Source organism: Schistocerca serialis, chromosome 8 (assembly GCF_023864345.2).
Source record: "Schistocerca serialis cubense isolate TAMUIC-IGC-003099 chromosome 8, iqSchSeri2.2, whole genome shotgun sequence".
NCBI lineage: Eukaryota > Metazoa > Arthropoda > Insecta > Orthoptera > Acrididae > Schistocerca > Schistocerca serialis.
In genome coordinates this window covers 99,197,019-99,219,493 of record NC_064645.1, presented here as the reverse complement: position 1 = coordinate 99,219,493, position 22,475 = coordinate 99,197,019, and the positions used below count along the sequence as shown (strand labels likewise).

General features: G+C 42.6%; 1 protein-coding gene across 1 annotated transcript in view; it reads left to right on the top strand.

Moving 5' to 3' along the window:
* The window catches only part of LOC126416851 (uncharacterized), a 1,707,974-nt gene that overhangs the window by 1,668,956 nt on the left and 16,543 nt on the right, over nucleotides 1-22,475 (top strand). Inside the window, exon 10 of the mRNA XM_050084734.1 lies at nucleotides 15,723-15,889. Coding sequence (XP_049940691.1) covers nucleotides 15,723-15,889 — 167 coding nt within the window. The remainder of the gene's footprint in view (nucleotides 1-15,722; nucleotides 15,890-22,475) is intronic.

Genomic DNA, 22,475 nt, shown 5'->3' with positions numbered 1-22,475 from the left:
GTGGCCGAGCGGTTCTAGGCACTTCAGTCCGGAACCGCGCGACTGCTGCGGTCGCGGATTCGAATCCTGCCTCGGGCATGGATGTGTGTGATGTCCTTAGGTTAGTTAGGTTTAAGTAGTTCTAAGTTCTAGGGGACTGATGACCTCAGCAGTTAAGTCCCATAGTGCTCAGAGCCATTTGAACCATTTTTGAATATGTGTGCATCCGTACAGAAGAAGGTCACGGCCGGTGTTGACAGAACTATATACTTTCATGGATTTGGTGTCTGTTCTTTCGAACATGTCCGAGAGAACAGACACCATAGCCATACAAGTATACTGAGCTATACAGGTGGACAGTGCGTTCACCCTGTAGTCGTCGTGTGCAGCACGTGAATGTGACTTTCGAACCACTTTATTAGCAAACAAAATTGTGAACCTGACTGGGAACAAAATCATTTTAACATTTACAGCAATTAGTCATCTCCATATGACAAAAATATCGTTCATTATAAAAAGCAGACCGTCTTGTTTTCCGCTTTCTTTTTCGCTATGTTGTTTGCCCTCCTTTTCCAGTGCGAGGTTCCCAGTCTGATATGGCGAGTTTTAACCAGTACTAATTCTAGAAAAGCAGTGAAAAGCGAGTCTGATAGAGAAATGAGATATAACGTGGGAGATCCAGGGGCGGAAAAAGGATATTAACGCTTAACATTTTTTGTAAAATAAGGGAGCAGAATAAAACCATCCTTAAAGGCATAAAAACCACTTTGTAGTATAACCTAACATACCTGACCTGAAAAATCGCTTAAAACTTCATGTTATATATTTTTTACGTTCTTTTTAATCAAACACTTGCCAATTTCGTGTTCCGTATTAACGATGAAGTTGCTAGAAATATTATCTTAATATAAGGCATTCTCAAGTAAACAGTATAGACTAAGGAACATGAAATCTTCAAAAAAATCGTGAACAGTTAAAAAATAACGGTATGTTAATGTCTTTTTGAAAACTATTGTTACTTTATTGACGCTCGCGTGCCTGGTATATTTCTGTCTTACGAATAGACAGGATTAAATGCCTAGTAATTGAGCACTCATACCCACCTAGACAAGTTTTTTTTGTCAGATCTTTGATTTGGGTATAGCACTTAGATGCCTTATGTTATTTTATAACTTCCATGCCACAGGATAAACTACAGCCGTATTTTTTTCCGAGGGCACCGAGCAGGATGGCGCATTCGCGAGGGCAAGGGTTCAAACCCGCGACCGACTGTACAGCTTTAGGTTTCCCGTGATTTCCCTAAATCACCCCAGGCCACGCTGGGATTGTTCCTTGGAAAGAGCGCGACCGGTTTCCTTCCGTGTGCTCCGTTCTTAATGACCTCGGCGTCGACGGGACGTTAAACCCAATCTTCCGTCCTTCTCCCGAGGGCATGGAGCTCTGCTGTATGGTTATGGAGAGCCACATCAACCAGTCTTCAGACTGGAAACCACAACACAACAACAACAGATAAAACAACAAAAGCGGCTGAAACTGCCATTTCCATTGATTTCATATCCAGTTGTTGTCTTTCAGTATTTCTAATACAAGTGTACACGGTTTAGAAATGCAAGAAAAATTTTATATAGTTTGAAATCTGCTTCCACCAAAAAATGACGAGACACTAATCCATTCTGCCTCATCCCCTTCCGCCCGGACAGCACATTTCTGGTTAACAACTTTTATTGAGCGTCATAACAGACGGATTTAAACCTATTATGTACCTAGCGCATAGTGAATGGTATGAATTTTAAGATTACACGCCATTTAAGTGCGTGCAATTAAAAAAAGGTCTTATCGTGCGTTTAAAGTCACTAAAAGTTATAAAACATAACCAGAAATGTGAAGGACAAGTGTTGACTTAAAAGTCGCACTCCGCACCAAGTCAAAATGGCTGTCGCTCCTTCCCTTCCATTCTGAGACGTAGCTACACGTCACTACAATAGGTTGCAGTATTTTTCCAGTCCAGAAAGCAGCACAGTTACTTTGTGCCCTGGTATCCCGTTTTCCCCTGAGATCCCCAAATGGTTGAGCGACGTTAAGTATCTGATCTCATAAATAAAAAGTCCACAGAAGCACCGAAATTGTTATAGACACGGAAACACAATAACAATGCCAGTGAATACAAAGGAGGAAGACAAAAATGCACTATTGCCCCATAGTGCGTGCATAGATAGATGAAGTGATAAATAAACGTAAAACTCTGAATAGAAAAGCAGTACTCTTTGATTGTGACAGTAAACTAAGTGATATCCAGATGTCCTAACACTAATTGCAGAGAATGAATATGACCTCCAAACGGGAGTCTACAAGCTGCCGCAGATAACCTCAGAATACAACAAGAAACTGACTGTAGATAAAACGAAAGTGATGGATTATCAGGGCATACGACCAGTAAGATTAAAAGTAGTCTTGAGCAACAAAATCTCGGAGAAAATTAAACATCTTAAATTTCTAAGATTCTACATCACATATGTACAAACCGTGACGTCGGCCAAAACTTAAATACATTCACATCCATATGAGGACCGATTGTAAAACTTTTAGAACAGAGCCAGGAAAGAAACCCAACCAATTTTTTTTATAAAACTGTAGCAGTACCAAACCTCACTTACGGAAGAGAAGACTTTAGAACACAGACAGAGGAAATGAAGTTTCCAAGAAGAGTGGAACGACATACGAGCGACTAGCTTAAAGAAATGGGAGTACAAGGTAAGATCAGGAATACAGGGTGATTATAATTAAAGTTTCACTATTTATGAAATAGTTCAAATCGCTCTGGGCACTATGGGACTTAACGTCTGAGGTCATCAGTACCCTAGAACTTAGAACTACTTAAACCTAACTAACCTAAAGACATCACAAACATCCATGCCCGAGGCAGGATTCGAACCTGCGACCGTAGCGGTCGCTCGGTTCCAGACTGTAGCGCCTAGAACCGCTCGGCCACCCCGGCCGGCATTGTTTATGAGGGCCCCTATGAAAAGCGACTAATCGTAAGAAAATAAAAGTTGTGAATATATTTGTACGGACATGCGAAAGGGAAATAACGAATAACCCTTTTAAAGAAACACATTTTAATGTCAACACGAGTGGGTAACATTTGTTAAAATTGCCTACCATTTGTAAGTTCCAATTTATAACCGTTGCTCAATAAGAGACTATTTGCCTTCACGAGAGCCTCGAATCGCGCTGGAGATTCCACTTCACAACTGTTTGCAGTACTTTTCGAACGGTGGACCAAGGAATGTTCAGCTGTCGTGCACTGCTGGAAGAACGCACATTGCGCCCAGCATTCTCAACCATGGCAACAGTAACTGCAGCTTGTGGCGCAATTGGTCGCTGGTCTCACCCAGTAGCAATTCCCAGACAGTCAGTCAGTTCTAACTTCCGAATGAAGTTCTTCAACCTCGGTGCGGAAAGAGGACATCTCCGTATGTCTTTAGTGCTTCGATACTCACGAAGAGCATCAGCATTATTGCTATTGTTCTGACAGGACAGCCTTATGAGTAAAGCGCTGCTCACCTCATCCAGACCCATGTTTACTGCCTGCAGCTGTAGTGCACACAGACGCTTGTGTTTCCGCCCTACGTCGCCGTACCAGTAACGCTGCCCAGCGGCAAGTCACGACACTAACAACGCGAAACCTGCAGCGCACAAGCTGAACATCATTCCTATGAATTTGGGTACCCATACGGTAAATAGTTTCCCATCTACAATTGCTCAAGTAGCGAAAGTTTAATGATAGCCATCCTCCATATAAACCAAACGAAAAAAAGAAAAAAGAAAGAAATAGCAGACATTGGAAAAAACGCTTTGGCCTTACACACAGTGAATGGCTCCCGGTGAGGCTGTCATTTATAAATGTCCACAAAGAGGGATGTAGGAGGGCCATACAAGACATCGAGTACCATAAAAGGCAGTGTGGAGAACAGGAAGAAGGCCAATTCTATGCATGAACATTTGCCTGAAAATGTAAAAAGACTCAAATTACAAAAAGAATCTCTATAACATATATTTTATCTGCGTGACAATTGTGCTGCTGAAACTGTGATGGTGATAATTTTTTGCAGTGTGTTGCGTTAAGTAAAAAGAGGCACCAGCGAAGGATACTTTCTGCGATGTGGACAGTGAGTGGCCATGTTTCGGCCAGCCTGAGGTAGGTGTAATGAAAAACTCGCTCAGAAAATGGCGTAGTTTTGTGGAAAAATGTTTCCTATCGTTGCGGGAACCGTCCTTGTTTAACTGTGGGGGGGCGGGAGAATGTATTACAGAGTAAAACATAGAAATTTCTTCGTCACAAAGTGTTTTAAAAGTGTTAATTAGACCGAGACACAGAACTTCCGTAAAAAAAAAAAAAAATATATCTGGTTCCCATACATCAAATTTATCCACCTTCAGGCAGCTGTACGACAAATAGGACCAGTAATGTTGCAGAGAGAAGAAGAAGACGATTGAAAATCATGAGACCATGACAGATGATCAACGTGCAAGGTGCACATTCTTTGAGTACCAAGAAGACTGTGGATGTGATTCCGGCCATCCACCTGGCCGCCATCTTCAGGTGCGATCGCTGAGTACACAATCACGCCGGAACTGAATGAACATCAGAAGCGGTGGCTCCTTTTGCGATTCATCACTTTGGCCGGTTTCTACTGCCGGCGGCGCTGCAATTCTTCGCTTCGCAGGGGGCTGCTCTTCCACTTCTCGCGCAGGCGCAGTGGCCTGGACTCGGGGTATAAAGGGGCCGACGTTTCTTTCAGTTCCGGTGTTACTGTGTAGTCAGCGACCGCAGCTGTAGATGGTGACCGGATGGGTCAACGAAATATCGTGTAGTGAATTCATTATGTCCGATACCCGTTTAAAGCATAAATAAGACTGCGGATGCTTTTAGACAGGTCCCTCCGTTAGTATGGCCCAGCAGTAGTGCTGTTCATGTCGTCTTACCTGAAGACAATGGGAAACGACGAGTTTTCTGCAACAACAGATGAATATTTTCATAACTGGTTTTGATACAGTATAATGCGGCTTGAGTCTAACTTTATGCGTAGCTGAATGCACAAAATTCACCCTGTTTGGCTAACAAGGGAACCTCCCCATCGCACCCCCCTCAGATTTAATTATAAGTTGGCACAGTGGATAGGCCTTGAAAAACTGAACACAGATCAATTGAGAAAACAGGAAGAAGTTGTGTGGAACTATGCAAAAAATAAGCAAAATATACAAACTGAACAGTCTATGCTTACAATAAGCGACGTCAGGAAAACTGTGCGCTCAGTAGCGCCGTGGTCCCGTGGTTAGCGTGAGCAGGTGCGGAGTGAGAGGTCCTTGGTTCAAGTCTTCCTTCGAGCGAAAAGTTTAATTTTTTATTTTCAGACAATTATTATCTGTCTGTCCGATGAGAGGTTTTCGGCAAATGAAATACTTTGTGGAAAGATTCTATGATTTTGCGAAGCTGCACAGGTACACAGAGCAGTATTGTTTACGTGATCGTGTGTCAATTATCAAAGTTCAGGTACTCACACATAATCAATTTCGCTCTCCAAAATTCCAGGACATGTTCAGATTTGCTTGGACATATGCAGGATTTGACGGTCTACACACGGAAAAATTTGAAAACGTTAAAAACATATGTTTTGACAGAGCACAGGGAAAACTGTGCGACTGTGAAACTGTTGCATTCATTTGTTGCAGTTTATGTGACAAACTCTTATGTTTTCATCACTTTTTTGGGAGTTATTATGATATCCACAAGAAAACCTAAATCGGGCAAGGTAGAAGAATCTTTTTACCCATTGGCCAAGTGTACAAGTTAGGTGGGTCGTCTACATGTTCCTGTCATGTGACGCACATGCCGTCACCAGTGTCGTATAGAATATGTCAGACGTGTTTTCCCGTGGAGGAATCGGTTGATCTATGACCTTGCGAACAAATGTTTTCGGTTCCCATTGGAGAGGAACACGTCATTTCGTCTACTAATCGCACGGTTTTGCGGTGCGGTCGCAAAACACAGACACTAAACCCGTTACAGTGGACAGAGACGTCAATGAATGAACGGACAGACCACAACTTTGCGAAAATAAAGAAAGGAAAATTTTCACTCGAGGGAAGACTTGAACCTAGGACCTCTCGTTCCGCAGCTGCTGACGCTAGCCACGCGACCACGGCACACCTGAACTCGCAGTTTCCTTGATGTAGCCTATGTTGGAATGGACTGCTCAGTTTGTATATTTTGCTTATTTTTTTCATGGTTCCACACGACTTCTTCCTGTTTTCTCGATTGATTTGTGTTCAGTTTTTCAAGGCGTATCCACTGTGCCAACTTATAACTAAATCTGAGGGGGGTGCGATGGGAAGGTTCCCTTGTAAGAAAAAAAATCCAAATCAGCCTCTTCACATACAGAAAGTGGAAGTTTGCTGTACACCTTCATGCCGGTGAAACTTCAACATATTCTTTCATGGTACAGCGAATAGTGAGCGCTATCTACAAATGATCCATAAAATACAAGCAATATACATGATGACCAACTTCAGTACTCTTGGTTTCTGCGGGAAAATGCTACGGCTCATACCGCGAACAACACCGTGAGTCTCCTGGGTCATCGCTTTCACTCACAAGTATTTGCGAAGCGGTAATGATCCCGTAGGTCTCGCAATCTATCCCCACCTTAAATTTCCTTGTGAGGATATAAATGCTGCTTAAAAAATTCACTTTCACGCTGCTCCTGAATTTTGGAGAGGAACTGCGAGATTGGTTCTGTAGTAGTTCAACGAACGTTGCAAAATGGCATCAAGAACGTGCAATGCATAGACTAATAGCACTGTGTGAATCGCGTTATGGAAGCCACTTTCATCAGCATTTCCCGATAAGGCAGCAGAAAACTTTAAACAGCTTAGGAGGCACTGTATGACGTGAAATCATGTCTGGGAAAGAGTTCAAAGGTAGAGAAAAAGTGTAGTAAATGTAGAGATGGGAGTCCTACAGTGAGAAAGGATCTAAAGGATGTTCCCTTTATTTATTTGTTTTTTTTTCAGTTACTTAATATATTTTATTAATTAAATAACATATTTATTTGAGTCATCAGTCTTATGATTGGTTTGATGCGACCCGCCAGGAAATCCCCTCTTATGCCGATCTTATCGTCTCAGAACAGCATTTGCAACCTATGTCCTCAGTTATTTGATGTATGTAATCCAATCTCTATATTTCTTCTCGTTTTTTACTCCCATGAGCACCATCAAGGACGTAGAAACTATTCCTTGGTGTCTTACCAGATGTACTATCTTCCTGCACCTCCTTTTTGCTAGTGTTTCCTGGTCGATTCTTCGGAGAACGTCCTCAGTACTTACCTTATCACTACACCTAATTTTCAACATTCTTCTGTAGCACATCTCAAATCTTCCATTATCTTCTTTTCCAGTTTTTCCACAGGCTAAGTTTCACTACCATACGATGCTGTTCCACTAATGTACATTCTCAGAAATTTCTTCCTCAAATTGATACTAGTATACGTCTGTTGGAGAGGAATTCCCTTTTTGCAAGTACTTGTCTGCTTCGATGTCATGGGTTACTTTGTTGCCTTTGTGTCATAATTCCATAATTTCATTTACTTCGTGGTCACTAATCAAGATGTTAAGTTTATAGCTGTTCTTGTTTCTGCTACTACTCATTACTTTCGTCTTCCTTCGATTTACTCCCAATCCATATTCAGTACTCATCAGACTGTTCGTTGCACTCAACAGATTCAGTAATTCCTCTTCAGTTTCACTGAGCATAGCAAAGAGATTAGCGAATCGTATTATTGAGACCTTCTCCTTGGACTTTAATACCACTCTTGAAACTTTCTTTGAGTTCTGTCATTGCTTCTTTGATGTGCAGATTGAACAGTAGGTGGAAAGACTACATCCTTGTCATACACCATTTTTAATCCGAGCACTTCGTTCTTGTTCTTCCAGACCTGTTGTTCCGTCTTCGTTCTTGTACGTATGGTATATCACAGCTTATCCCTATTTTCCTCAGAACTTCGAAAATATTATACCATTTTATATTGTCGAACGCTTTTTCCGGGTCGAAAAATCCTGTGGACGTGTCTTAAGTTTTTTCAAAATTGCTTCCAATATCAACCGCTGTCAGAATTGCTTCTCTGGTGCATACATGAGGCGTGAAGCTGACTGCGAGATAATTCTCGCTCGTGTCAGCTCTTGTTATCTTCGGGATGATGTGGATGACGTTTCTTATTCCGTCATGACAGCAGGCAAATTCTCCCTCTCGTAGAGCGATATACCCACTGCATCCTCAATGCTATCGCCCTTGCTTTCAATTTCACCCAAGACTGTTACTACATTTCTGTACGCTGAGGCAGTCCTTCCGACAATAACATTTTTTTTCGATTTCTGTACATTTTTCATGTAGGCTATTCGCCTTAGCTTCGCTTCACTTCCTATTTATTTTTTTCATAAGTTCTTCTATTTCAAAAATCCTAAATTTCGCTAAAGATTTTTATACTTTCTTCATCCATTTATCAACTGAAGTAATTTTTCTTGCCCCTTTTAGAGATGTCCATTCCTCTTTAACTGTACTGCCTACTGAGTTATTCCTTATTGGCTCTGAGCACTATGGGACTTAACATCTATGGTCATCAGTCCCCGAGAACTTAGAACTACTTGAACCTAACTAACCTAAGGACAGCACACAACACCCAGTCATCACGAGGCAGAGAAAATCCCTGACCCCGCCGGGAATCGAACCCGGGAACCCGGGCGTGGGAAGCGAGAACGCTACCACACGACCACGAGCTGCGGACAAGCTATTCCTTATTGCTGTATTTATAGCGTTAGAGAACTCCAAGCGTGTCTCGTCATCCCTTAGTACTTCCATATTCCACTTCTTCACGCATTGATTCTTCCTGACTAATCTCTTGAACATCAGCTTACTCTTCGTCACTACCACATTGTGATTTGATTCTATATCTGCTTTACAAACCAATATCTGATTTCGTCATCTCTGTCTGACCATGATGTAATCTAACTGAAATTTCCCGTATCACCCGGTTTTCTCAAGTATAGCTCCTCCTCTTGTGATTCTTGTAGAGTGTTTTCGCTATTACTAGCTGAAATTTATTACAAAACTCTATTAGTCTTTCCCCCTCTCATTCCTTGTCCCAAGCCTTTATTCTCCCGTAACCTTTTCTTATACTCCTTCCCCTACAATTGCATTCTAGTCCCCCATGAATGTTCACCGCCGGCCGGGGTGGCCGAGCGGTTCTAGGCGCTACAGTCTGGAACCGCGTGACCACTACGGTCGCAGGTTCGAGTCTTGCCTCGGGCATAGATGTGTGTGATGTCCTTAGGTTAGTTATGTTTCAGTAGTTCTAAGTTCTAGGGGACTGATGACCTCAGAAATTAAGTCCCATAGTGCTCAGAGCCATTTTGAACCCCCATGAATACTAGATTTTCATCTCCCTTTGTGTACTGTATTACCCTCTCAATATCCTCATATATTTTCTCTACCTCTTCATCTTCAGCTTGAGACGTCGACGTGTATCTAACTATCGTTGTCGGTGTTGATCTGCTGTCGCTTCTGGTAAGAACAACCTTATCACCGAACTGTTCACTGCAACACACTGTTCTCCCTCCCTTTCTATTCATAATGAATCCTACTTCCGCTACCCCATTTTCTGCTGCTGTTGATATTACCCTACACTCATCTGATCATAAATCCTTGTATCCTTCTATTACTCTTCACTGACCCCTACTATAGCTAGATTAAGCTTTTGCATTTCCCTTTTCAGTTTTTCTGCCTTATTCCTCTCAGATCACGTTTCGTGTATCCCACAATATGTCATAGAGGTAAATGGCCAACATGGTCTGGTGTAGCTGTTTGTTACTGCTTGCAAGCAGCAACTGGCGGTGTCCGCACAGGCAGTTGATACTTGCCATCTGTAACAAAAACCAGAGGGTATCGAGCTCTTGCCTCCAGGAAATATTGTGGGATATAAAGGACAAGGTCTTGCGGCGGATCTGAGAGATATATATTGTATTTTGTCGATGTTTTGGTGTCTTTACAGAAGCCTTATTACATACTAAGTTCCTTTCAGATTGTGAAGAGTTTCACTAAACAAAAAGCTCTACCGCCCTGGTGAGACGATGGATCAGCGAAGTTTGAGGTCAGCATCAGAGCCGTTCAACAGACACATCTACATCTATAGCTATATGACTACTCTGCAATTCACAGTGAAGTGTTTGCCAGAGGATTCTTAGAACCACTTTCATATATTTTCTCAACATTTCCACCCTCGAATAGCACATGGAAAAATGAACACTTAAATTTTTAGCGTCAGTTCTGATTTCTCTTACTTTACTACAATCGTCATTATTTCTAGGTAGGTGGAAATCAACAACATATTTTGGCATTCGGAGGAGAAAGTCGTTATTGAAATCTCGCCGCAATGAAAATCGCCGTCGTTTAATTGACTGTCATTCCATCTCTGATATCATCCTCGTGACGCTGTCCCTCCTATTTGGTAACTGCAAACGGATCTCCCATTACTTGAACGTTTTGGAGGTCCTCCGTAAATCACATCTCTTAAGTATCCCTTGTGGAGCAACAATATTCCAGAAGAGGACGGACAAGCGGAGCGCAGGCGGCATCTTTAGTCAATATGCTGCTTCTTCCAGATGTCCCAATAAAACGTAATTTTTTGTTCACTTTCCCCATAGCAATTTCTTAAAATTTCCAATTTAAATTTTTCGTAATTGTAAACTGTAAGTTTTTGTTTGAATCGACAACCTTTAAATTTGTGTGATTTTTTTCTGCAACTAAACTCTGCGGCTATTTAGTAATGACGCTGTGATGTAACGGAAGATATCATCACTCAGTGACTGTATAAGGCTGCAAGATTACATAAAATTTATGAATGGCAGCTTTCTCTAGATGTAGAAAAATATAAGCTAACGCAGATGGTAAGAAAGACAATCCGCAGTGTTCGAATACAGTATTAGTAGTGTGCTGTTCCACTCACATCGATTGTGTATCAGGGAGTAACGTTGCAAAGTGACATAAAATGGAACGAGTACGCAATGACGGTAGCACGGGAGGCGAACAGTCGACTTCATTTTGTTGGGAGAATTTTAGGAAAGTGTATCCCATCTGTAAAGGAAAGCGCCTGTAGAACATTAATGCGACACGTTCTTGAGTACTGCTCGCGTATTTGGGATCCCCAATGGGTAGGATTACAGGAAGACATCCAGGCAACTCAAGGCAGATTGCTAAATTTGTTACTAGCAGGTTAGAACAACACGCAGGTGTTATGGAGACGCTTTGTGAACACAAATCCCTGCAGGAAAGACCACGTACTTTTCGCGAAACGCTATTGACGAACTTTAGAGAATGGCCATTTGAAGGCTGACAGCAGAAACGATTCTAATGCCGGCACTGTACATTTTGCATAAGGACCATGAAGCTAGGGTAAGAGAGACTAGGGTCAGTATGGAGGGATATAAACTGTAGTTTTTCCCTTGCCTTGTTTATGAGTGGAATGGCAAAAGCCGGCCGCGGTGGTCTAGCGTTTCTAGGCGCTCAGTCCGGAACGGCGCGACTGCTACGGTCGCAGGTTCGAATCCTGCCTCGGGCATGGATGTGTGTGATGTCCTTAGTTAGGTTTAAGTAGTTCTAAGTTCTAAGGGACTGATGACCTCAGATGTTAAGTCTCATAGTGCTCAGAGCCATTTGAACCAACCAGTGGAGGACCTCAAACGTACTATTGTTTAAGGATGCTGCCAATTTATGCACCATGCAGATATCTTGTTGATATGATTTTGCAACCGGTTTTGATCTTCTGACGGCTTTTCTAGAGGGATCATTTGAGAACACTCTAAGATGGCTATGAGCACTATGGGACTTAAAAGATATGAGGTCATCAGTCCTCTAGAACTTAGAACTACTTAAACCTAACCAACCTAAGGACGTCACACACATCCAGGTCCGAGGCAGGATTCGAACCTGCGACCGTAGCGGTCGCGCTGTTCCAAACTGAAGCGCCCAGAGCCACTCGGCCAAAGCGACTGGCACAATCTAAGAGATTTTCTCACTTTGTCTCCTAAATCGATTATATGCAGGGAGAGCAAAATAAAACTAGCCTAGTACATATTTCATGGAACTCAAAATGGTGACCCAACTTGACATATTTAGTCCTGGGAGCGAGTGATGTAAGGTAAATGTAAAAAGTTCTGGGCCAGTTATTTCTCCTGATGACTGAGGACAGTGTACTGAAGAACACTGCATCTGCAAGGCTTCATCTGCAGACAAAGAACTACTTACGAGTTAGTGGATACTAACTCCAAGTGCGCTTGGCACAAGCAAGCCATTAATGTTCATTTTCCCCTTGGCAGCAGGGCAGGTACTGACGTCTGGATGCGTGGGCACAGAACTGATAGTCTATACTGAAAGGCGTAGTCCTCTTTACGATACAGTTACGACTGTGAAGTAAACAACAGGTAGAAAATTATGTGATGTGTTTGCAGGAAAAAAAAAAAACTGATACAGCGAAGTGCGTGTGTATTAAAGTAGAGGAAGTGGTACAAATATGGAATACCATTCTGTTTTTCGTTCATAAATTTCTCCGTTTTTCACATTAAGTAAATTAAATGTCTGTAGAACATACTCTGGGAAATATTTTAATGTTTCTTATATTTTCGAATTCATAAATCGTACGTAACACAAAGTTTGGATTTTTGGCACTTCAGGTTATAGAGTACAAATATGAAATACTTAACTCATTTCAAATTTCTTAAGATTAAAACAAATAAAGTAAAATCTAATAATTCATTATAAAAAGACTAGAAATCATAATAAAACAGAAAAATACACAAAATATACCCTTTTCAGTTATTAAATTCCTTACTCTATGTAATTTCACTTGCAGAAATCACACACATATCGTCCTTTACCGTAACGTGCACATTCAGTGAGCACCCAGATTTTGCACATTAGACACGTTATTCATTCTCCCTTGCCTCGTTCTGTGAAAATTTACCTGAGCAAAAGCGAATTTGCCATCTTCATTAGCGGTTACACTTTTGTCCAGAAGGCTACTAATGTTCGACGAATTTTCTCTCACACTAGAAACATCCTCAGAATCAGATGATCCTTGGTTCCTAGGCTTTAGTGCCTCCTGCTTCTTTGTCTCCGGTTTACTTGTAGCTGTCTTCGATACTTCAACAGATGTCTTGTATGGAGACAAGATTAGGCCTGCTAAAGGAGCTGCTTTTCTTCCCTTCATTCCTGGTCTCTTCTTTGTGCAATGGGCGAGATTTGTCAAGGTGTAATTTCAGACGTGGCAGGAGGTGTTCCTCATTCGACTTCAACATCAGCCACAGCTCCAGCAGATGTTACACTGACTGGATCATTAGGCAAATCCTTAATTATTCCTTCATTGCTGGCAATGAAATCTGCATCGGCGAAAACATGGGGGTTTAACGGGTATTTCCTGTCACCCTTAACACTTTGACTGCCATATCCCCTGTCTAGCAGTTGATGTAGACCTTCGCATTCAGTTCGGCGATGTCCATGTTCGTTACTGGACTTCTATTTCCCTCATCCATATGCGTACCAGGTCAGAATAATAGGCTTTCTAAGGAGTCATGAAAGTTCTATCCAGGTGTTCGATGTTGTTGGAGGCATGAGGAGGCACACTCAAGGCTTTGACACAGTTTCGAGTGCGACATTTGTAACATCCAGGTTTCTGGAGTGGACCATTTTCTTGTCTCTAACATTTGTAATTGCTATTTACACAGCAACTATTTGCATAGGAAGACACGTTCATAGGATATGTGGACAAGGAAAAGGCGTTCGACAATGTAAAATGATGCAGGATGTTCGATCCTGGGGAAAATAGGGGTAAGCTATAAGGAGAGACGGGTAGTATAAAATATGTACAAAAGCGTAGAGTGGACGAGCAAGAACAAAGTGCTCGGATTAAAAAGGGTGTAAGATAGGGATGTAGTCATTCGCCCATACTGTTCAGTCTGTACATCGAAGAAGCAATGACTGAAATAAAAGAAAGGTTCACGAGTAAAATTAAATTTCAAGGTGAACGGATATCAATGACACGATTCGCAGAGGACATTCCTACCCTGATTGAAAGTAAACAAGAATTACATGAGCTACTGAATGGCAGGATACAGAGTACATATTGAGAGTAAATCGAAGAAAGACGAAAATAATGAGAAATGAGAACAACGAGAAACTTAGCATCAGGGTTGATGATCACGAAGTAGATGAAGTTAAGAAATTCTGCTACCTAGGCAGCAAAATAACGAATGACGGACCTAGCAAGAAGGACATCAGAAGCAGAGTAGCACTGACAAAAAGGGCATTCGTTGCCAAAAGAATCTACTAGTATCAAACATAGGGCTTAATCGAAGGAAGAAATTTCTGAGTGTTTGGAGCATAGCATTGTATGTTAGTGAAACATGAACTGTGCAAACCGGACCAGAAGAGAATCAAAGCGTTTGAGATGTGGAGCTAGAGACGAGTGTTGAAAATTAAGTGGACTTATAAGGTAAGGAATGAGGAAATTTTGCGGAGAATCAGAGAGAAAAGTAATATGTGGAAAACACTGACAAGGATAAGGGAGGGAATGATAGGACATCTGTTAAGGCATCAGGGAATGACTTCCATGGACTAGAGGGAGCTGTAGGGGACAAAAACTGCAGAGGAAGACAGAGATTGGAATACATCCAGTAAATAATTGAGGGCATAGGCTTCAAGTGCTACTCTGAGATGAAGATGTTGGCGCAGGGGAGGAATTCGTGGCGGGTCTCATCAAGCCAGTCACGAGACTGATGACTCAAAAAGAAAATTTTGCACAGTAGACTCATCGTATTGCTTTAGAGCTCGTGAAATCATTTCTGAAGCAATTTCTATAGGCAAAACAGACTGTGAAAAGTATGGTACAAATATGGAATACTGAGGTACAAATATGGAATAGTAGTATCCCAGATTGCCCGCATCTCGTGGTCGTGCGGTAGCGTTCTCGCTTCCCACGCCCGGGTTCCCGGGTTCGATTCCCGGCGGGGTCAGGGATTTTCTCTGCCTCGTGATGGCTGGGTGTTGTGTGATGTCCTTAGGTTAGTTAGGTTTAAGTAGTTCTAAGCTCTAGAGGACTGATGACCATAGATGTTAAGTCCCATAGTGCTCAGAGCCATTTGAACCATTTAGTATCCCAGATTAGCGACACAGCCATCCTGAAATTCAGAAATGCTAATAAAATCGAGAGTTAAATTTAAATAGGCAACAAACAAGCTATTATACATCGTAATGTGTTAGCTAAACGTCTGTTTACAAAATATATTAATGATTTATGTGTTATGACAACAATAAAACAGAAAGCCAGCAACCTGCAACAAATATGCCTCCTAGTGAATTCGCTCACTCGCAGTGGCTCCCAAATGTGATACGATTACTTCTCAAAGCAGTGGTGAACGTAGTTTTCAAGCAGCACCTTTCACGAGGAGAAAAGTTGTAGCATTCCATATTACTACGCATATTTCATGTTTCTACCTCTTCCTCTCTCAATTAGCAAAATATCAGGACGTATACCACTCAGAGCCTGTATTTTGCCCACACCATAGATTAAGAAGAGCAGACAGATTATATAGGCTGGTTTGGACCGACTCCACAGAGTGTGTCGGCGTGTGCGCAGGAGCAGGACGAGGTGGACCTGTGCGACTTCCTGGCGCCGCAGCCCGAGACCCGCGACAACGAGTGCCAGACGCGCGAGAGCCTCTTCCTGACGGCGAGCGTGACCACGGCCACGAGCACCACCTCGCCCAGCTCTGACCAGACGTCGACGCCGCCCCCGCCGCCCCCGCCGCCGCCGTCCGCCGCGCTGCTCGCCTCCCGCGCCGCTGCCGCCGCACCACCGGTGAGTACCGCCAGGCTCAATGTACGCGACGAAGCTGAACGTAATTGTGTACAGTTCCGCTCCAGGCCTTTTTAACTGATGCGCATGCTCCTGAACTTACTGCAGGAAACACCTTCGCAAGTATCCGTGATCGCTTAATAATTGCTCCGTTAAGTGGGAGCGACAGGGTGACGGTCGAAAAAAACTCGAATTTATTTCATTATGGAATTCGAATGTATACGCATTGAAGATTTGTTCGCCAAAATATTATGTACAAACTCCAAAAAGTAACGAGTCTGTGAGCGTTTGAAGCCAGGCGTTCATGGCACACCTCGGCGTTAGAGAACCGATTCCATGCTCACGCTCCCTATTTATAGCGATTTGAGTAAACTTGATCTGCTGGATTGTTGTTTGGATGGTTTCGCCCGAAATGTGAAGGAAAGTTTCATTAATCGCATTTGGAGTTATGCTCCGAAAATAACACCCAGTCGAAGCGAAATTTTCGACACTGCTTCAAATTTGGCCGTATGTATATTCAATGTAGGCCATACTTCATTACTACTGCGTAATGCATACTACATTAAAGGCCTTCAAATCAAAATTGGCGGCGAAATGTGCCGATTCAGTGAACACAGAGGCGCCAGTGGCGAAGCGTTCAGTGACGAAAAGGGCGTATCAGGTCAAAGTAGTAGAAAACGGCCATCCGCTAGCCGGGACGATAGTTACTATGGACCAGGCACCGATGATATCCGGTAAGTTTCAAGCTTTTGCCTTTTATATATATATATATATATATATATATATATATATATATTATAACTACTTCTCAAAATTTAAACGCGTTTTTTCCAAAACCATGTTTTTCGGCATGGCTGTCGTCGCCCACGGTATAACTTTCATCCGATTTTAATGACTTTGGTCTCCCTTAAAGCAAACTGAATTGTCTTCAGTTCATCGTAGCCGTCAGAAGCCAACATCGGGGAAGATCAATTTTGATTCCGTCGAAATGTTGGAACACATGAGGCAATACTGACCCTACGACTTATCTTAGAAGACAGATTAAGGAAAGGCAAACCTATGTTTCTAGTATTTGTAGACTTAGAAAAAGCTTTTGACAACGTTGGCCGGAATACTCTCTTCCACATTCTGAAGGTGGTAGGGTTCAAATACAGGGAGCGAAAAGGCTATTTATAATTTGTACAGAAACCAGATGGCATTTAGAAAAATCGAGGGACATCAAAGGGAACTAGTGGTTGAGAAGGGAGTGGTTGAGACAGGGTTGTAGCCTCTCCCCGGTGTTATACAATCTGTATATTGAGCAAGCAGTCAAGGAAACAAAAGAAAAATTCGGAATAGGAAATCAAAATCCGTGGCAAAAAAATAAAATCTTTGAGGTTTGCCGATGACATTGTGATCCTGTCAGAGACAGCGGAGGACCTGGAAGAGCAGTTGAACGGAATGGACAGTGTCTTGAAAGGAGGATATAATATGGACATCAACAAAAGCAAAACGAGGATAATGGAATGTAGTCGAATTAAATCGGGTGGTGCTGCGGGAATTAGATTAGGAAATGACACGCTTCAAGTAGTAAAGGAGTTTTGCTATTTGGGGAGCAAAATAACTGATGATGGTCGAAGTAGAGACTGGCAATGGCAATGGCAATGGCAAGAAAAGCGTTTCTGAAGAAGAGAAATTTGTTAACATCGAGTGTAGATTTAAGCGTCAGGAAGTCGTTTCTGAAAGTGTTTGTATGGAGTGTAGCCATGTATGGAAGTGAAACATGGACGATAAATAGTTCGGACAAGAATAGAATAGAATCTTTTGAAATGTGGTGCTACAGAAGAATGCTGAAGATTAACTAATGAGGAGGTATTGAACAGAATTGGGGAGAAGAGGAGTTTGTGGCACAACTTGACTAGAAGAAGGGATCGGCTGGCAGGACATATTTTGAGTCATCAAGGGATCACCGATTTAGTATTGGAGGGCAGTGTGGAAGGTAAAAATCGTAGAGGGAGACCAAGAGATGAATACACTAAGCAGATTCAGAAGTATGTAGGTTGCTTGGAGATGAACAAGCTTGCACGGGAGAGAGTCGCATGGAGAGCTGCATCACACCAGTCTCTGGACTGAAGACCACAACAACAACGACAACATATAGTAATTTTTCGGCCAAAAATGAGAGATCTAAAAATGGCCATGTTTACAAATATCTTTAATTTCGCCGAAAAAAATCTTTTTTGCATGTCCTTACGATGAATTAAAATTACATCTGTAAGGATCAGAGCGATATGTTAATTTCATGTTGAAAATAACCACAACCGGAGTTACAGCCATGGAAAAGTCCCAACTACACAATGAAGATATTAATATTTTTAAATAAGAAATACCAATAAAAGCTTCAGTCTATGCTTTATTCATTGCAGCAAACCCCATTTGTCTACTACATTCCAGTAAGAAGAAAAAAATCCTGAATTTGAGCAATACTTTCGTCCGTCACTCTGTGGTTCGCCCTTAAGGGGATGTGAAAGTGAAAAGATAACATTTTCACCATTTGCTTTAGAATACATTAGTCTTGACCTAAACGCCTAGACCGTTGCGGTTTTACGGAGGTTGGGCAAAAATATGGCATTACTGCGAAAAACGCGTGCTTTGATGTAAATGCAGATACTAGAAAAGCCTGTAAGTACCGCTGTTGTATTGTTCCCAATAGGATGGAAGTGACCATCGTGGTCATAAAATCGTTCTGTATAGTTGTGAGAACATTGTGTAGGAGCAGAGTGAATCGGAACGTGGGCAAATTGTTGGTACTCATATGCTGGGTGCTTCCGTAACCAAGGTAGAAGAACTGTTTGGTGTTTCCAGAGGCCCTGCAACGAACATTCATGCCGCATACAGGAAAAGCGGAAAAATACACTCTGCTAGAACGTAAAATATATTAGTAGCTGCGAATACGAAAAGCCATGAGCTGTACAAACGAATGACGACAATGAAAATTTGTGCCCGACTGGGCGTTGAACCCGAATTTCCCGGTTTACACGAACAGCCTCCTTAATCAGTTTTTTTCAGCAGGTCTAAAAAAAATGGCTCTGAGCACTATGGGACTTAACTTCTAAGGTCATCAGTCCCCTAGAACTTAGAACTACTTAAACCTAACTAACCTAAGGACGTCACACACATCCATGCCCGAGGCAGGATTCGAACCTGCGACCGTAGCGGTCGCGCGGTTCCAGCTGTAGCGCCTTTAACCGCTTGGCCACCACGGCCGGCTCAGCAGGTCTCATTTTGGTCGTTATTGTTAGTTGCATTTTTTCGGGCCGGACGTCCCATGACAACTGTTGAGCTTCATCGTTGTTCCATTTAATCAGTTTTGTTATTACAGAGGGCAGCATACCCTCTGACCGAACACGCTGAGCTACTGTGCCGGCTAAATTAGGCTATTCGTGCACGACCAATGGCCACACGCAAACTTCCATATGTCGTCGTTCCTGCGTCTCTGCTGTGCCCGTACACACATAATTTAGCTCGTGTACAGGGGACAACGTTTTAATTAATCGTCGCTGCCCGGTATCGGCGGTTAAACGCTGTACCGCAGTGGCCGTGTTGTTAAGAAGAACGATACGTGTATGCACGTCCGAAGGAACACTGGATCGTTCTTCTTAACAACACGGCCACTGCAGTATCGTATAATCTGCTAAGTCACAACGCAGATGAAGTTATGTGTTGAGTGATCGTGAGTGACGATCACTGAAGAACATTGTGACGAGAAACAAGAGAATGACGGCTGGAAAAGTCGCAGCAGAACTGAGTGTCGCATTCGCGAACTCTGTCAGCACCAAAGTAATGCAAAGGGGGCTGCGTAACGGGTAAGGCAAACTCTAGACTGCGGTTTATTGGTAGAATCCTGAAGCGATGCAGTCCTTCAACAACGGAAATTGCTTACCAGTCTTGGAGTATTGTTCGTCTGTATGGGACCCTTACCAGTTGGGTCTGATTCAAGAGATTGAGAAGGCCCAAAGAAGAGCGGCAAGATTCGTGTCTGGTACATTTAGCCATCGCGAGAGCGTTACAAATGTCATACAAAGTTTGAAGTGGGAGACACTTGCAGATAGACGACGCGCTAAACGGAAGGGGCTGCTCGCTAAATTCCGAAATCCGATCTTCACCGAGGATGTAGAGCAATTATTATTACCACCAACTTTCTAATCGCGCAATGATCTCCATTCAAAGATAAGGAAAATTAGAGCTCGTACTGAGGCGTTCAGACAGTCGTTTTTCGCTCGCGCGATCCGTGAGTGAAACATAGGGGGGGGGGAATATGACTTTGGCGCGAATTGTGCCCTCCGCCACACACCGCTTGGTGGCTAGCGGAGTATATATGTAGATGCAGAACTGCAAGATGAGCTGTAATTCCAAAACCAGTGAGCAGTGATGCAAATGATCGTAGCATGGAAACGTGGTGCCAAAGTCGTAAAACCTGCACTACGGAGCAATCGATGAATGTCGTTTGATCGGATGAGTTTTGTTGCACACTGTTTCCAGATTGTGGCCGAGTTTAGTCACTAAGAGTGACACACGATGGGGGTTCGGTGATGCTTTTGGAACCATGGAATTCCACGCCATGGTTCCCTAGGGCCACAATACAAGGACGCATTACTACCAAGGATTATGCGAGCAGTCTGGCTGATCGCGTCCATCCCGTGTTACAATGTTTGATCCCAGATTTTGGTCCTATGTTTAAAGACGAAAGGGTCCCTGTTCACACAGTCGCATCTCCACAGTCACCAGATCACTATTATTGATCGTCTGGGCTCTACTTTGGACAAATAAGTTCGTCATAGCTATCCATCAACACCACCGTTCCATAAACTCGTCGGTATTTTGGAGGAATAATGGTACAAGATTCCCTCGAAAGCAATAGACGGCCTGTATTTACCCATTTCGGGATGACCGGAAACTTTCTTCGAATACCAAGGAGTTTGCTACACCGTGTTAGGCATGGTGATGAACAAGGAAGGACAGGATTAGAAATGAATTTGTTAGAGGAGCTGTGAAAGTGGGACCCATGGGGAAAAAGATACAAGAGAGTAAGGTAGTACGGACACTTAGAGAGAAAAGGGGAAGAGTATATCGGAAACAGAGTTGAAGATATAAAGATTGAAGGAGCGAGAAGGAGAGGAAGACCGAAGATGAGGTGGAAGGATAAGATATCCGGGGACCTAAGGGAGAAAGGATGGGAGAAGGAAGAGGCAATGGATAGAGAACTACGGAGGAGAAGGATCCAGAAGAGCAACGCCAACCCTACGTGACGTGGGACGAGGAGAAGATAAAGAAGAAGAAGATTAGGCATGGTGATGTATTGTCTTTTCGTGTTTCCATATTTTTGTCCACCCCCTATACGTCAACATTGCTAAAATTAAGTACAGTAGCGTTATAAATTACATTTAAGTTAATTTTTAATTGTCATTACAATAATTCGTTCACGGGATGAATTTTGAATGCACGTCCCGAGTTCGGTACAGTTGTCTGAAACATCAAGCGTGTAATATCACTGAAACTCTTGCAGGTGTGTTTGAACACTCACATAAATACAGTATCACATCGAAGGAACCAGGTTTTAAATTGTAAGACATTTCCAGAGGCAGATGTGGACTCTGACCACAATCTATTGGTTATGACCTGTAGATTAAAACTGAAGAAACTGCAAAAAGGTGGGAATTTAAGGAGATGGGACCTGGATAAACTAAAAGAACCAGAGGTTGTACAGAGATTCAGGGAGAGCATAAGGGAGCAATTGACAGGAATGGGGGAAATAAATACAGTAGAAGAAGAATGGGTAGCTTTGAGGGATGAAGTAGTGAAGGCAGCAGAGGATCAAGTAGGTAAAAAGACGAGGGCTAGTAGAAATCCTTGGGTAACAGAAGAAATATTGAATTTAATTGATGAAAGGAGAAAATATAAAAATGCAGTAAGTGAAACAGGCAAAAAGGAATACAAACGTCTCAAAAATGAGATCGACAGGAAGTGCAAAATGGCTAAGCAGGGATGGCTAGAGGACAAATGTAAGGATGTAGAGGCCTATCTCACTAGGGGTAAGATAGATACCGCCTACAGGAAAATTAAAGAGACCTTTGGAGACAAGAGAACGAGTTGTATGAATATCAAGAGCTCAGATGGAAACCCAGTTCTAAGCAAAGAAGGGAAAGCAGAAAGGTGGAAGGAGTATATAGAGGGTCTATACAAGGGCGATGTACTTGAGGACAATATTATGGAAATGGAAGAGGATGTAGATGAAGATGAAATGGGAGATATGATACTGCGTGAAGAGTTTGACAGAGCACTGAAAGACCTGAGTCGAAACAAAGCCCCCGGAGTAGACAATATTCCATTGGAACTACTGACGGCCGTGGGAGAGCCAGTCCTGACAAAACTCTACCATCTGGTGAGCAAGATGTATGAAACAGGCGAAATACCCACAGACTTCAAGAAGAATATAATAATTCCAATCCCAAAGAAAGCAGGTGTTGACAGATGTGAAAATTACCGAACTATCAG